The 14,095-nt window shown below is 53.6% G+C and overlaps 1 protein-coding gene across 1 annotated transcript; it reads left to right on the top strand.

Annotated features, from left to right (window-relative positions):
- The first annotated feature begins 3,634 nt into the window (after positions 1 to 3,634).
- Positions 3,635 to 5,400, top strand: GSX2 (GS homeobox 2). Its single transcript, XM_068186741.1, has 2 exons — positions 3,635 to 4,870; positions 5,060 to 5,400. Exons 1-2 carry the CDS (start codon positions 4,414 to 4,416, stop codon positions 5,398 to 5,400), a joined length of 798 nt encoding a protein of 265 aa, XP_068042842.1. The 5' UTR covers positions 3,635 to 4,413.
- The last annotated feature ends 8,695 nt before the right edge of the window (positions 5,401 to 14,095 follow it).

A 14,095-nucleotide genomic window follows, 5' to 3' on the forward strand; every position in this document is an offset into this window, starting at 1 on the left:
ACCCTTCGTGCTGAATACGCTTCTCAGTGCGCGTAACGCCAGGGCCTTTTGATGTCTCACAATGCGTGTTACGCCCAAAGATTGTCTCTTTGGACAGATCTACAACGCTTGGCTTCATGTTTGGAAGTTAAATGGACAGCGAGGTTGTAGAAACTCCCACGCTTGAAGCTGGCGTAGACACTGGGTACTTTCGCCTGTTACTTTCCATGAGTGAAAGCGGCAGGGGTGGAGGGAAGGGGCTGCTGGTTTAATCCGTGTTCTGAGGCAAAGGGAGGGGGGAAAGCAATCCAGACTTTTCCTCTCTTTTCTTTTCTTCAGTTTATTCTTTGGCAGCCTTAAAATAAGAGCTATGTGCAAAGCGTGCGCCCTGCCTAGGTAGCTTGTGTCTGGAAGTCGCTGGCAATGTAGCTGCTCCATGAAATCAAAATTTATGATTATTCAAATGTTGGGGACTGTGAAAAGAGAGGAAGAAAGAGAGAAAATTAATATTGCAGCTGTTCTTCTGATTAATGAGAGATAATTGCTCATGAAAAGTCACCCCTGTGGCATTTTGTTGTCTCCTGGATCTTTGTTCTTTTCCACTATTATTGAGGACTTTCTTGAAGACTAAGCGGTTCTTTTCAATTTTTGGTATTCAGAAAGTGTTGCTTGGTTACAGATAATGGAGAAATCTCGGGCTATATTGGGTAAGATGTGCCACAGACAGCAATATCACAATGCCACTTTCAGAAAAGGATGGATACAAGTTAACGATGCGCTTTCAATAAAACATTAATAGACTTGTTCACGCTTTTATAATGACCTCCTTAATGGGAGCTGGGGGCAAGTCCTGTCTTTAGATTGCGTTCACTTCAGAAAGGCCAGCGTCGGGATTGCCGATCACTTTGGAAACTAATAGGAAATCAATGTTAGAGTAGCGGATAAACGCGATTATAGCGCAGGAGCCCGCGGCCCCTCTCTTATCCACGCAAGACTTTATTTTGAGCGGGACTTTCCCGTACGGGAACTGCCCCAGCCCGGGGCGCAGCCTGCCCAGCGCCACCGCAAGTCACCCCGGTGTGATGTTTGCGGCCACGGCTGCTCTGCAGGTGTTGTTTTGGGGTTGTTTTTTAGGTTTTGGGTGTTTATTTGGAGGTTTTTTTGTTGGGTTTTTTTTCTGTTTTTTTGGGGTGTTTTTGTTTTTCTGTTTGAAACATGTCCCCGGGCTGCGGCGCTTTCCGCCTAGGCAGCTCCTCCCGTGAACTCCGCGGAGATGCGCGCCTGAAAGCCGGCGCTTTCTCCGGGCGAGCACGGCTTTTTCTTCTGCCGGGAGCTGCCGGGGTTGGGGGAGGGAAGGGAAAGAGTTGCTTTTGTCATTTAAGCCGTGAATCTCTTCTACATAAAGGTGTTAGAGACATCTGGAAGAAAAGAGGGACCAGCACCCAGTCCTGCGCTCGGCGGACCAGGGGAGCGGCTCTGATGTTCTTTTTGAACTGCTCCACTTTCAAAAGGGGGCAATTTCGTTACATTCTCATTTGTTACACTGTCTTGAACTAAAGGCAGACAAAGCTATACTCTGTCACCCCGAGCAGAATGAAGGGAATCAAAGGATTTTCCCTTAAAAGGACTAATTTTCTCCTTGAATTATGAAAGTAATGGCTAGGTAACAGCCTGTGCTCTGTACCCAACTGCTTAATACCTTCTAAATCCTTCCACGTGGCTCTCCCAGTCGTAGCAATTAGAGCTCATTATAGGCTCATAAGAGCTCTCATTTCGGGGATTACTTAATGGACAATGAAATTTTATCGGACAGAATTATTGAAAAATAAAATTGTAACGAGGCCGATGTGATGTGGGCGCACGCCTTGCATCATTCCGCCTGGTTTGGGATGTCTTTGCTTTCAAATGACTTCTCTTCTTGCTCTGGCTTTCAGGGGTGGGTTTTTCCTAGTGATTTCTCTCTCTCTCTCTCGCCCTCTCTTTTATCACTGCGTTCGGTTTATTATAACAATTACAAATTGCAATTTTGATCCGACTCTTTCACTGTCTGCCTTCTTTTACGACAGCCCCCTCCCCAGATCCACTCCATCACTGCAGACAGCCTTTTCCACCGAGGTTTGGAGTCGTACTATTATATTTTCATTTTCCAGAATAGCCTCTCCTAAAGGAAAACAACAAAAAAATTAATTTAAAAAATTAAAATGAAATGCAGATATTAGTTCAAATCTTCTCCAGATATACTTTGCATTAAACGGGAAGAGCCGAACCAAAAAATGCCACGCTTGTGCACGGTGGCCGTGACTAGCATCTCACGGGCCCCACCGCAGCTCAGGAGGCAGAGCCCCCGGGGATCCCCGCGGCCGCGGACCCCAGGGCCTCCGCGGGCGGCGGTCGCTGGGGCTCCAGGGCCTGGCGGCTGCGGGGCCTCGGCTGAGCCCTGGGCAGCAGTTTGGGGAAAAGTAGGTGAGGTTGGAGCCGACCCGCCTAAACCCCGCGAGCCCCTAATTGTTGTCACAAGACGCGGGATTAGCGCATTGCTGGAATAGCTGTCTGTTTACACTCAGGAGCCCCCGCCGGCCGGTAAACACTTTCTAATTGAATTCTAATCACATTCAAATAGCCACATAACAGACCTCAGCTGCAATTCATAAAACTTTAATTGCTATCCATAAATCCTCAGATCACCGAGCGCGGAGTGTCCCTAAAAACGCTGTTGCATGGTGCCTGCCCGGGGAGGTGCGGGGGAGAAAAGGGGAGCAGGGCTATGGGAGAGCCGGTCCCTGCACAGGGGGCCTGCACAGCGGCACTGCCCGCGCCAGGATGGGGACTGGGGTGGAGATGAGGACGGGTCAGCACAGCCGGTCGAGACCGGGCCCCTCTCTTAGCAAGGCTTGAGTTGTACCGCCGAGCCTTGCCGGTTCCAGGGGCGAGGAAATGCCGGCTCCTTCAGAAGGCGGTTTTATTTTGCTGGGTTTAACAGCTGGAGACTGGCTGTGCGGGAGGGATGGTAGGATGTCCGCGGCCCGGCCCTTGCGCATGATAACCCCTTCTAAACACGTTTCGGCTATTGCTGGACTCCCGAGTTTCTGGTCAGCCTCTGGCAATCAGGCGTAGTCTGTGTTTTCTGCTTTAGAGCGCAATTGTCACTTCCCTTTCCCGTGTCAAGTGGGATGGGATCCGCAGTCTGTTTTAAACGCCGCTTCGCATCTGCTAAACAAGAACGCGATAGTCCTTCTATTAACGATAAGTCTCTTCTTAAACTCCCATAAAACAGGTCATTGGAAAATCGCGTAATATGCTGCGAATACCTTGGCTTTGTAATGCATTCTGAAATGCTTCCGAGCCATCGACCGTATTTAGCTGTTTATCCAATTTTAGTTTGAATGATTGCTTCAGCAAACTTGGTGGAGATCAAAGAATCCCTTCCTGACATGTTCGCTTTTCATTAGCGCTGCGCACTGCGGTCCTGGAGAGGCCAGGGAAGTTCGCTTGGAAGTTTTCCGTTTTGATACCGTTTGGCTGAGAAGTGTCCAGATATTTGAAGGCTTTGTCCGTTGCAGTAATTGCCAATTTGGCAAGACTCACTTGAGGTGAAAAGGGCGAGGAGAAAAAAAAAAAAAAAAGCCAGCCAACCCACTGGTTGTGCGTAATGTATGCACAGACACACAAACGCGCTGCATCCCTAACCTTATATCCATGGCTGCATGTGTACCTGGCTCCTCTGATGCAGAAAGAGCCTCCTGAAGGAGTCCTGAGTGCAGGAAGTGGGCCGGACTAGGGAAAGGTGTTGGTCCCAGGCCTCTGTGGGATCCACGGCCCTTTGGATGTTCTTTCACTGGGGGTCAGGGGGGCGGAGTTGAACCGCTTGTTTCAGGGCATTACCTGCTCTCACCTCTCTTTCCCTCACGGCGAGGGAAAGGAGCGTTCTCCTTGGGGAAAAACCCCGAGCAGAAACTCCTTCCGATTAATTTTATCCCCAGCGTCCCGGGTGTGTTGACAGAGGGACATGCCTGCAAGCGCGACGTGTGACGGGGCCGCGGAGCAGCCGCCCCCTCCCCGCTTTCTCTGCTCCTATAATTTATTTGAGGCGGAGGCAAAGGAGTGAAGTCATCGGGCAACGAGCAGGCACGCACACTTTGCCCCCCTCCCCTACCCCGCTTTGGTCCCCCCCGGCAGCCTCTCCTGCCGGCCTGGGAAGCCGGGGAGATTTAGATCTGCGAGGCTTTCAGCCATCACGTGTTTAAATACTTGATATAAAACCCCGGCGCAGGGGATCCAGGCGGGGGGACTTTAAGACCGGCCCTCTCCAGGGACCCTTTTGTTCAGCTCTCAAACATAAGCACCTTCTCGAGTCGCCAGGACTTCAGTGGCAACTTGGCCGAGCAAGAAAACCCGACTTTGGGAGAGCCGCCCCCGGCCTCGCAGCCCTCCGCAATGTCACGCTCCTTCTATGTCGACTCCTTAATCATCAAAGACTCCTCGAGGCCGGCTCCGTCCCTTCCTGAGCATCATCACGGCCAGGACTTCTTCATCCCTCTCAGCATGCCTTCCCCCCTCGTCATGTCGGTGTCGGGCCCGGGCTGCCCGTCCCGAAAGAGCGGCGCCTTCTGCGTCTGCCCGCTCTGTGTCACCTCGCACCTGCACTCCTCCCGCGGCGGCGGCGCCGCCGGGGCCATCCCTCTGCTCAAGAGCCAGTTCCCCTCCGCCGCAGGCGAGGCCCAGTGCTGCCCGCGGAGCAGCCACGCTCACCACCCGCCGCAGCACCCGCCGCCCGCCGCCTCCGTGCCCGCCGCCGCCGCCGCCGCCCTGGGACACCCTGCGCATCCTCCACCTGCCTGCGCCGCCACCTACAGCGTCAGCGACCCCCGGAGGTTTCACTGCCTCGGCATGGGTAGGAGCCCTGCGGCCGCCGGGGAAGGGGGGCAGCGGGAGAAGGGGTGTTGCCAAGGGACAGCGGCTATCCCGGGTCGGAAAGCTACGGGGGAATGTCTTCTCTGTGTCTGTGTGTCTGTCTCTCTCTCTAGCCTCCCTCCCCCACTTTTCCCTGTCCCGCTGAAGTTCGCATTTCTCTCCCGTCCAGGAGGGTCCGAATCCAGTCAAATTCAAAATGGGAAACGGATGAGGACTGCTTTTACTAGCACCCAGCTCTTGGAGCTGGAGAGGGAATTCTCCTCCAACATGTACCTGTCCCGGCTGCGGAGGATCGAGATAGCCACGTACCTGAACCTGTCTGAGAAGCAAGTGAAAATCTGGTTCCAAAACAGGAGGGTGAAGCACAAGAAAGAAGGCAAAGGCACCCAGCGAAACTCGCACGGGAACTGCAAGTGCAGCACCAGCCAGGGGCATTACCCCCGATCAGAGGATGAAGAGTCTCTATCCCCCTCATCGGCTACGGAGGATAAAGAGATCTCCCCGTTATGAGCCCGGCTCGGAGCTCCGCTCCTGCCGCCGGGTCCCAGCCCGGAGGGAGGCGGCGGCACGGCGACTTACCTGGCACCGCTCCCCACGGACGGCAGCCCTCTAACCTGCAGCGGGCTGGCCCTCGCCGCCGCGGAGGTTTAATTGTCATCCATTCGCAGTAATAGAAATAGAAGTGTATATATTTTTTTTTTCTCGGAATGCAAACGTTTTAGTCGTGGGAGGTCAACCTAAACGTTATTTATGTAACCCCAGGAGAGGGCACCTGCTCTTTTAAAAATGTAACATGGGACAAGGCTCGCATAGCCCAGGGTGTCTTCCTCTGTATCCCCACAGGCAATTTTAAGGAAAAAAAGAAACGCATTTGAAACCAAAAGGCGAGACATAAAAAAACAAAAACAAAAAACAAACCTGAAAAGCAAATTAAAACCTGTAGAGAACCTACTGGGCGGACTTCATAACAAAAATAAGAAAAGACATAACGAGCGCCGGTTTGGGCGGCTTGGGACGGCTGTTTGTCTGTGAATAGTTTTATATAAAAATTATATTTATATTTATTTAAATAAATGAAATCAGACGAGAATTTAACTTTTTTCTTCTTACCCCCCGACTCCCCCTTCCTCTCATGAAGTGCCAGCCCAGTCCCAGCAGCGAAGGTGCACTGGCTGGGCGAGGTGCTTTCCTTTGCAGTCCTTGTCCTTCGTACGGTGAAAGCATCGCTGTATATGTGTCAGATCTGCGTAAAGAGTGAAAATAAAAGCCATCGGCTACTAACATGAACATGTTTTCTGTTCCCCCGTGACTCGGGACGGCTGGGGGGCGGAGAAGGGGGGAACTCCGCTCCGGCCGGAATGCAAATACAGCCGGTCCTCTGAGTCCAGCAGCCTTGCGTTCCTTCCCAGCCGGAGCCAGGGCACGCCCTCCTGGCGGCTGACAGCTCTCTCCCGACTGCTGGCCCTAAGGCACCGCGTTGGGGACAAGCGGCTGCCGCTGGCCCAGGGCCGCCGATGGCGGCTCGGGGCCGGCAGAAGGGCTGTGTGCCGGGATCCCGCACGCAGTCCCCCGCCCCGCCGGCCTGGTAGCTCCGGTCTTCCGTCACCGAGGGGGCTGGCTGCACACGTCGACCCTTCACCAGGCTGACACTCCGCTTAAGTTATTTTACGGCTTGATGTTAGGCAGAGATCGGGGATTGTTTTTCCCCTCCGGCGCCGGAACAGCGTTAGTTCTTTTCGGTGTTGGTTGCATTAGGCGCCCTGTCCAGGCTTAGGGAGGAGATCTGAGTGCAAACCCGTTAGGCTGAGACGCGGTTGAAGGTCCCTGCAATCTGCGTCGGGCAGAGCTCAGCCACGGGTCCCGTGGCTGCCTTGGGCAGCCCATCCTCAGCTCCTTGCAGGAGAGTTACAGGAGGCTGATGAGAGTGGGATGGACCTGGAGCTTGTCAGTCCAAAATGAGCCCCTTTACAACTTTTTCCATAGTTCCTGCAGTACTGGCAGACAGAAAGCCTATATACAGCGAGCAATATAAGCAAATCAGAAGTGCCTTTTGCACATTATGTTATTTCTCTCACCTTTTCCTTGGATGGATTTTCCACTAATCCAATATACATTTTTGACTTCAACCTCTGAAACAATCCCTACATTTATCGTGCTTTATCCCTAACTTCGGAGCTTCAGCTCAGAGGTACGTCTCCAATTTGACTTGCCTGCAATCACCCTGGCTGCTGAAGAGAGAGGCAGCCCCAGCACAGTGACACTTGCACTGCTTGCCTGTCTTGGAGGAGAGGCCAGGTGCATGGGCGGGGCTGGGGTAGGATGGAGAGATCCTGCTATGGGCACTGTCCTAGAGCCTGGACCAGCTTCAGGGCTCGGGGCAGAGGCAGAGTCAGCACATGCGTGTCTGTCAGGAAGGGAAAGGCAGAACTGATGTTTCTGGCCTGGATTTGGAAAACAAATACAAAATCTCACTGACTCATGCCACCACCATTTCACTGCCTGAGCTGACTGCAGAAGCCAGAAGCATGCCAACTGAGTGGCTGGGGATATTGGTACCCCAGTGGCAGTCCTCTCACTTGCCAGGCTGGGGAGACCAAAGAGCCAAAGGCTTGAGGTCCTTGTGACTCCTTCCCAGGGGGACTTCATGGAGGGTATAGCTGAGGGGGTTGGCCCCTTTCCCCCTAAAATTTGCTGAGGTGAAAACTGGAAACTTGATTCTCTGCTTCAGTTCACCTGTGTCTAACTTGCTTTTATAATCACAGTGGGTCTTTTCCAACCTTGAAGCTCTGGGAGGAGGCATTAGCTCCACAGAAAGTACTGCCCACCCTCTCAGCAACATCATCCCAATACTGTAACAGGAGGGAGTCAACAGGCCTGCAGTAGCCAAGGAAAGCAAACTTTGCTGGGTGAGAAAAAACACCACAGTCTCTAAGACTGCAAAACTCAAAGATACTTTAAATCTGCAAGGATACACTTGATAGAGTGTATATGTTCTCAGTGTACCTCTGTAGAAATATGCACCTTAGGGAATAAATTAGTATTTCTTTCTGTTTCTAGAAGATAAACAGTGAGATTTTTCTTCATTGCAGTATTTAGCAATTTCTTAAAAAAATAGGAAAATGAAGTTGGTTGACAGTTCTTGTAGCAATCAATGCTTGCATGTGTCTTTCAAGGGTTGGGAGGTAATTGTGGCATATTATCATCATCATCATCATCATCAGATACAAACTGCCATTGGGACAGTTGAGACAATATTTATTTCAAAAATATTTCAACAATATTTTATTTCAAAGTAAATGTTTAATGTAAAAAAAAAATGTAAAAAACTTTGGAAAAGAGGAATGACGCAATGGTTTGCCCCAACACATCTCAGAAGGTGGATACAACCACCTCGACCTGAACCTGGCAGTCCAAGTCAGTGTGACAGAAGCACCACTGGAAGCTGAATGTACTGTAATTTGCAGGAAATGTTTCGTGCAGTTTCCAGGTCCAGCATTCAACATTTTGAAATGTAGGCAAATTTACATTAAAATGTGTTGTGTTTTTCCTTCTGCCCTCCCCCCTTCTTCTTTCTATCCTTTTTTTTTTCCTTCCACAAAGTGTGAAGTGCAATTTCCCCCCTCACTCATCCAGTGCCTAAGACAGGCAGTGTTCAGCTCCTGATGGAGCCATTCTTGGCATAACTTGGTGGCAGAGGAGTTGCCTGTGTCCTGGGTGGATTTCAGGTATGGAACAGCTCCTAATGACCCTCCAGACCACTTAGCCCCCCCAGCAAGGGGAAGGTCGCACAACTAAAGCATGAGTGTTTGCACAAGAGGTGTGGCTCATGTTTGTGTGAGTGACCCTGCTACTGACCTTCTGTAACCTGTTGGGTTATCATCCCTCCAGAAAATTTTCCCCTTGAGATATTTATTTACTAACTGTAATTCTACTTAAATGTTTTCAATTAAAAAAAAAAAATCAGAAGAAGAAAACATCCATCTTGAGGAGTTTCTCTGACCCTAGTCTGCATGGCTGAGGTCAGACCCTCTGGTTGTGGATCCTCTGGTTGAACCTGCTCCCATGTCCTGATCAGATGTGTTAGCTCACAGGCAGCATTGGCTGTGGACTGCTGGAACTTCACGGTGCCAGACACCATGCCCCTTCGGCTGCTCTTTCCAGCCCTGCCCTGAAGTCCCCATAGGCACTGCTGAAGCTTTTCCCCTCTCTCTGAGCTCTTGCTACAATGTCTGTGGCCAGCAGCTCGCACTTCTACCCCAGACTTGGGGAAGTGGAGGCCCTTCGTTCAGCTCCTTGTTTCCACACGTGGCGTAGCTGGAACACAGTGGCAAGTACACTCCAGAGATTCCCAGACTGAAGGGCTCAGTGTTCTGGCTGGCTGCACATCCTCTCTAGGGGATATGCGGCAGGCTGGGCCTCATCAGTCAAGCCCCAAGCACTGATGGAGAGGAGGGCTCACAGTGCAGGAATCCAGGCCAGGGAACTGCCAGGAAACTCTCCTTCCTCAGTACCTCCGGTTGGAGGTGGGGCAGAGAGGACAGTCTATCTAATCCCGTTGCACTCACCTTTATTTATCCTAATTTCCTACTCCCTAATTTCCTCCCGCTGAGCTAACCCCCATGGGACACGGCCTCGGGTGCGGCTCCCCAGCGCCTCCCTCGTGCTGCCCTTGTGGCAGGGGCAGCCGAATCGGCAGCAGCGCTGCTCGGCGGCTCACATGCTGCCCGGGGCTCTTCTTCCCTCTGGTACGGTTCAGTCGACGGCAGAGCAGCAGGACGAGGCCACGGCCAGAAAGGTTCACTCGGCAGTTTCCGTGGTGCCCACGGGAATAAGATGGCCAGGAAGGGGCGAGTCCTTATTACCACCGCTCCGGGGCCCCAGCGAGCGTCCTGACACCAGCTCGGAGGACGTGGGCAGGGAGCACTCCCATTGTGGATCCTGAGCCTAAAGATGACCGCATGCAGTCCTTCGGGAAAGAAACCCGGCCAAAACACTTTTTTTTTTTTTTTTTCATTCTTTTAGTGGCTGCTCGAAAAGCATGATAATTACGATAGCGGGAAGCGCACCCCGTAGCTTCTGAGCACCTCTGTCGGCTGAACTGGGTCTCGGTCCGGGCGAGAAACCCCAGGCAAGGTTGGCAGCCTGGGCCCGGGGTCCTGGGTGGGACCCGGCCCCGGGAAGGCGCCCTCGCTCCGCCGGGCCCCCGCCGGTGGCGGAACGCCGTGCGCCGGGCAGCTGCCGGGGAGTCCCGCATGACAGCGGAATAACAAACAGCCCGAACCCCCTGTGCCACTCGGAAAACCTCGGGGCGTGTGTCCGCGCTGCAGCGCGCTCAGCCTCGCCGTGAAAGGACCGATTTCACGCAGGATCTGCTCCGCGCCCCTCTCCGCCCCCCTGCGCGCTTTCCAGCCGGCCCCGCTCAAGGCGGTGAACCGGCCTCGGCCCCTCCGCGCCTCCCCCCTGCTCCGACCCCAGCCGGCGTGTCCGGGGGGATTTAAGCTGTTGGAAGCGAACCCAAAGAGATCGGAAGCGTGTGCTGTGTGCTCTGGAAAAATAACTAGTTTCAGATTAATGAAGGAGTGACAATTTCAAGGCTAACGTTGGCACTGCCCAAGCCAGAGCGTGGGGAGCTCGCCAGGCTTTGCTTTATATTGTCTGCTTTTCTGAAGAGCAGACAAAGATGGATAGAGAGACATTGAAAAGCAGGAGGCGTATTTCAAACAGTTCAATAAAGAGGGTTGTCACTTAAAGACAAGAACCATAGTGCTTTGATGACTTTGTATTAGCCTTACCGTTTCAAATAAGTGACTCTACTCTCTTTGCGGAATTCACCGAGTTTTAGTAGATGACACTTCAGTGAGGCCACTTTAGACAGAAATGAGAGCTCGTAACTGTGGGGCAAATTTTCTCTTCGGGAGAATTTTACAGAGAAGATTGCCGACCAGGGGCTTTTTTCTTCCCGTCCTTAAATTAAGGAACCTCGGTAAAACCGAGGTTTACAATTTATGTGGAACCGCTGTATGAAATAGGGAGAAGCGCTCCGCCTCCGTGTGAATGTAAAGAAAGCGAAAGGGAGACCCCGACGCGACGGCGAGAAACGCTGCCCCCGGCAGAGCCCAGCAACACAGAGGCGGTCTTTCCAAAGCAGTTTCCACACCCTCGGGGGCAGCAGCGACTCAGAGCGCTAGAAATAAAGGTGTGTGGACTCCCCCAGGCAGCCCACGCGTGTCCCCCCGCACGCCGGGGCACGGTGCCGCGTGTGTGCGCAGTCTCTCCGTGGCCGTGCCCTCTCAGGTCCCCGGCCCCGGCCGTGTTCTGGCGGGGCGATACCTTCCCTCTGCCCGGGGCAGCCGCGGTGCCGCAGCCCCGCACTGTGCGCGCTGGGAAGGGAGAGACGCCGCGGCCCTGCCGGGGGAGACTTCGCTGCCAAACTCGATAATTATTAGAAATATATATAGATGTCAAATGTTTTTTAAGATGAGGACCCCCGACCGCTGCAGCCCCCCAGGCTTTGAAGGCACAGCGAAAGGGCTTCACTGTGGGTTTGAGAGAACCATTTAGTCACTGTTTCATTAGGCACTATTTGAACCTTGCAACATGTGGTAATTTCTGGGGCAAGCTGAAAAGGGGGGATTATGTAGGAGGGACACAAGGAAATTAGCTAACGGTTAATTTAACTCGTTTTCTGGTAGAATTTTCGATACATTCCTAATTGACTGAGGAGGCAGGTGAAGTCTTCAGTTCCAGGCAGACTCATTCACGGTGAGAATAAATGGCTCTTTTTCAACTCTCACTGCTCACAATATATCATCAGGAAAAAGACATGCAGTGAATATGTTGATTTAGGGTTTTTTTATCATTATTATTAATGGAATTACACCCTGCTACGCAGGTGTGAGGGTAAAACCTATACTGCGATGAAATCAGATTAACAATGAAATGAGAATTTTATTAGTTTTCTATGTCATATAGACCTGGATTTAAACTGTCAAAACAAGAAACAAAAGGGGGAAAGATAAGTTTGAAGAAAACAATGCCAATCAGTGGGCAGAAGTAGCAGCTTGGATTCCAAATGGCAATTATCTGTAATTCACGGTGAATATTTACACTCCACACCACTTGTATCAAAGAGAGAATATATGCTTACTCCATAATGGCAAACCTTTTTTGAGTCCGGGGTTTGCCCATTAATCCTCACCGCACCAATTTGCTATGAAACCGGAACACTTGGTCATAAGGTCCGAGTTTTAATAAAAGGTCGTGTCGGAAATAAACTGTCTGACATTCTTTCCGTGTTCGCCAAGGGAAAGGGATCCGGCGGGATCGATAGGTCCCGGGGGCGTTTGGGAGCAGCCCCGGGAGCAGCGGAAAAGTATCTGTGATCCTGCACCGGGCAGCTTCGGACAGCGGTGGGCTGGAGGTGGCCCTGTGCCCGGGGAGATGGTGGGCTGGAGGTGGCCCTGTGCCGGGGAGATGGTGGGCTGGAGGTGGCCCTGTGCCGGGGAGATGGTGGGCTGGAGGTGGCCCTGTGCCGGGGGCGATGGGCTGGAGGTGACCCTGTGCCGGGGAGATGGTGGGCTGGAAGTGGCCCTGTGCCGGGGAGATGGTGGGCTGGAGGTGACCCTGTGCCGGGGAGATGGTGGGCTGGAGGTGGCCCGGAGCCGGGGAGATGGTGGGCTGGAGGTGACCCTGTGCCGGGGGCGATGGGCTGGAGGTGACCCTGTGCCGGGGAGATGGTGGGCTGGAAGTGGCCCTGTGCCGGGGAGATGGTGGGCTGGAGGTGACCCTGTGCCGGGGGCGGTGGGCTGGAGGTGGCCCTGTGCCGGGGAGATGGTGGGCTGGAAGTGGCCCTGTGCCGGGGAGATGGTGGGCTGGAGGTGACCCTGTGCCGGGGGCGATGGGCTGGAGGTGACCCTGTGCCGGGGAGATGGTGGGCTGGAAGTGGCCCTGTGCCGGGGAGATGGTGGGCTGGAGGTGACCCTGTGCCGGGGGCGGTGGGCTGGAGGTGGCCCTGTGCCGGGGAGATGGTGGGCTGGAAGTGGCCCTGTGCCGGGGAGATGGTGGGCTGGAGGTGGCCCGGAGCCGGGGAGATGGTGGGCTGGAGGTGACCCTGTGCCGGGGAGATGGTGGGCTGGAGGTGACCCTGTGCCGGGGGCGGTGGGCTGGAGGTGACCCTGTGCCGGGGAGATGGTGGGCTGGAAGTGGCCCTGTGCCGGGGAGATGGTGGGCTGGAGGTGACCCTGTGCCGGGGAGATGGTGGGCTGGAGGTGGCCCGGAGCCGGGGAGATGGTGGGCTGGAGGTGGCCCGGAGCCGGGGAGATGGTGGGCTGGAGGTGGCCCGGAGCCGGGGAGATGGTGGGCTGGAGGTGGCCCTGTGCCGGGGAGATGGTGGGCTGGAGGTGGCCCTGTGCCGGGGAGATGGTGGCGGAGGCGCTACCTGCGCGGTGTGCGGAGGTGTTGGGCGCAGCCAGGCAGGACCCGCCGTCGCCAGAGGAACCCGCCACGTCTGCCAAGAGCCCCTTTGTAACCTGCTATAGAAAATGGAGGTATTCTGCATGACAAAGCCCAATTAAGCTCGCTATTCAGGACTTCTGCAGCTGGTAGCCCATTGGGAGAGTGGGAGGAAACGCGAAAATATTCATTATGCGAAGGGGCGGTGAAAAGTACCGACAACCGCGGGTCCGGGTTGGGTGTTGGGTATGTTTGTTTGCTGTTTTATGTGTCATTCCCGTTATCTGGATCTGTAATTTGCGGGCAGGGGTGGTAGGAGGAGGAGGGGCTGGGTGGGCGCTGCCCAGGGCGCGCAAGTCCCATCCCACGGAGCCCCCAGCGGGCCGGGTCTCGCTGACAGCAGCAGGAGCATCCTCTTGCAAAGAGGAGCAGGGAAAGCTGCCTGCCAGGCTGCAGGACAGCGCTGTGAAACTGTCGATTAATATACTTGCAAAGCTGTCGGGTTTCTGTAAGAATTCTCTCTCTCTTTCTTAATTGTCACTCAACAGGGGTCAGCGGTGAATTGCCAAGGGGCTTTCACAGACTGAGAGGCATGAAACCCCAGGGTGGACCGAAGGCCATCCAGACAAAATACTGGAGACCTAACACTAAGATTGACCCAGACAATTCATTTATTCATTTGCTTTCCAGTTCTACCTTCCTGAGCCAACAGGCCATAATATATGCACAGCTGTAGTTGGTATGTAAAACACAA

The sequence above is a fragment of the Anomalospiza imberbis genome, chromosome 4 (assembly GCF_031753505.1).
Source record: "Anomalospiza imberbis isolate Cuckoo-Finch-1a 21T00152 chromosome 4, ASM3175350v1, whole genome shotgun sequence".
Lineage (NCBI taxonomy): Eukaryota > Metazoa > Chordata > Aves > Passeriformes > Viduidae > Anomalospiza > Anomalospiza imberbis.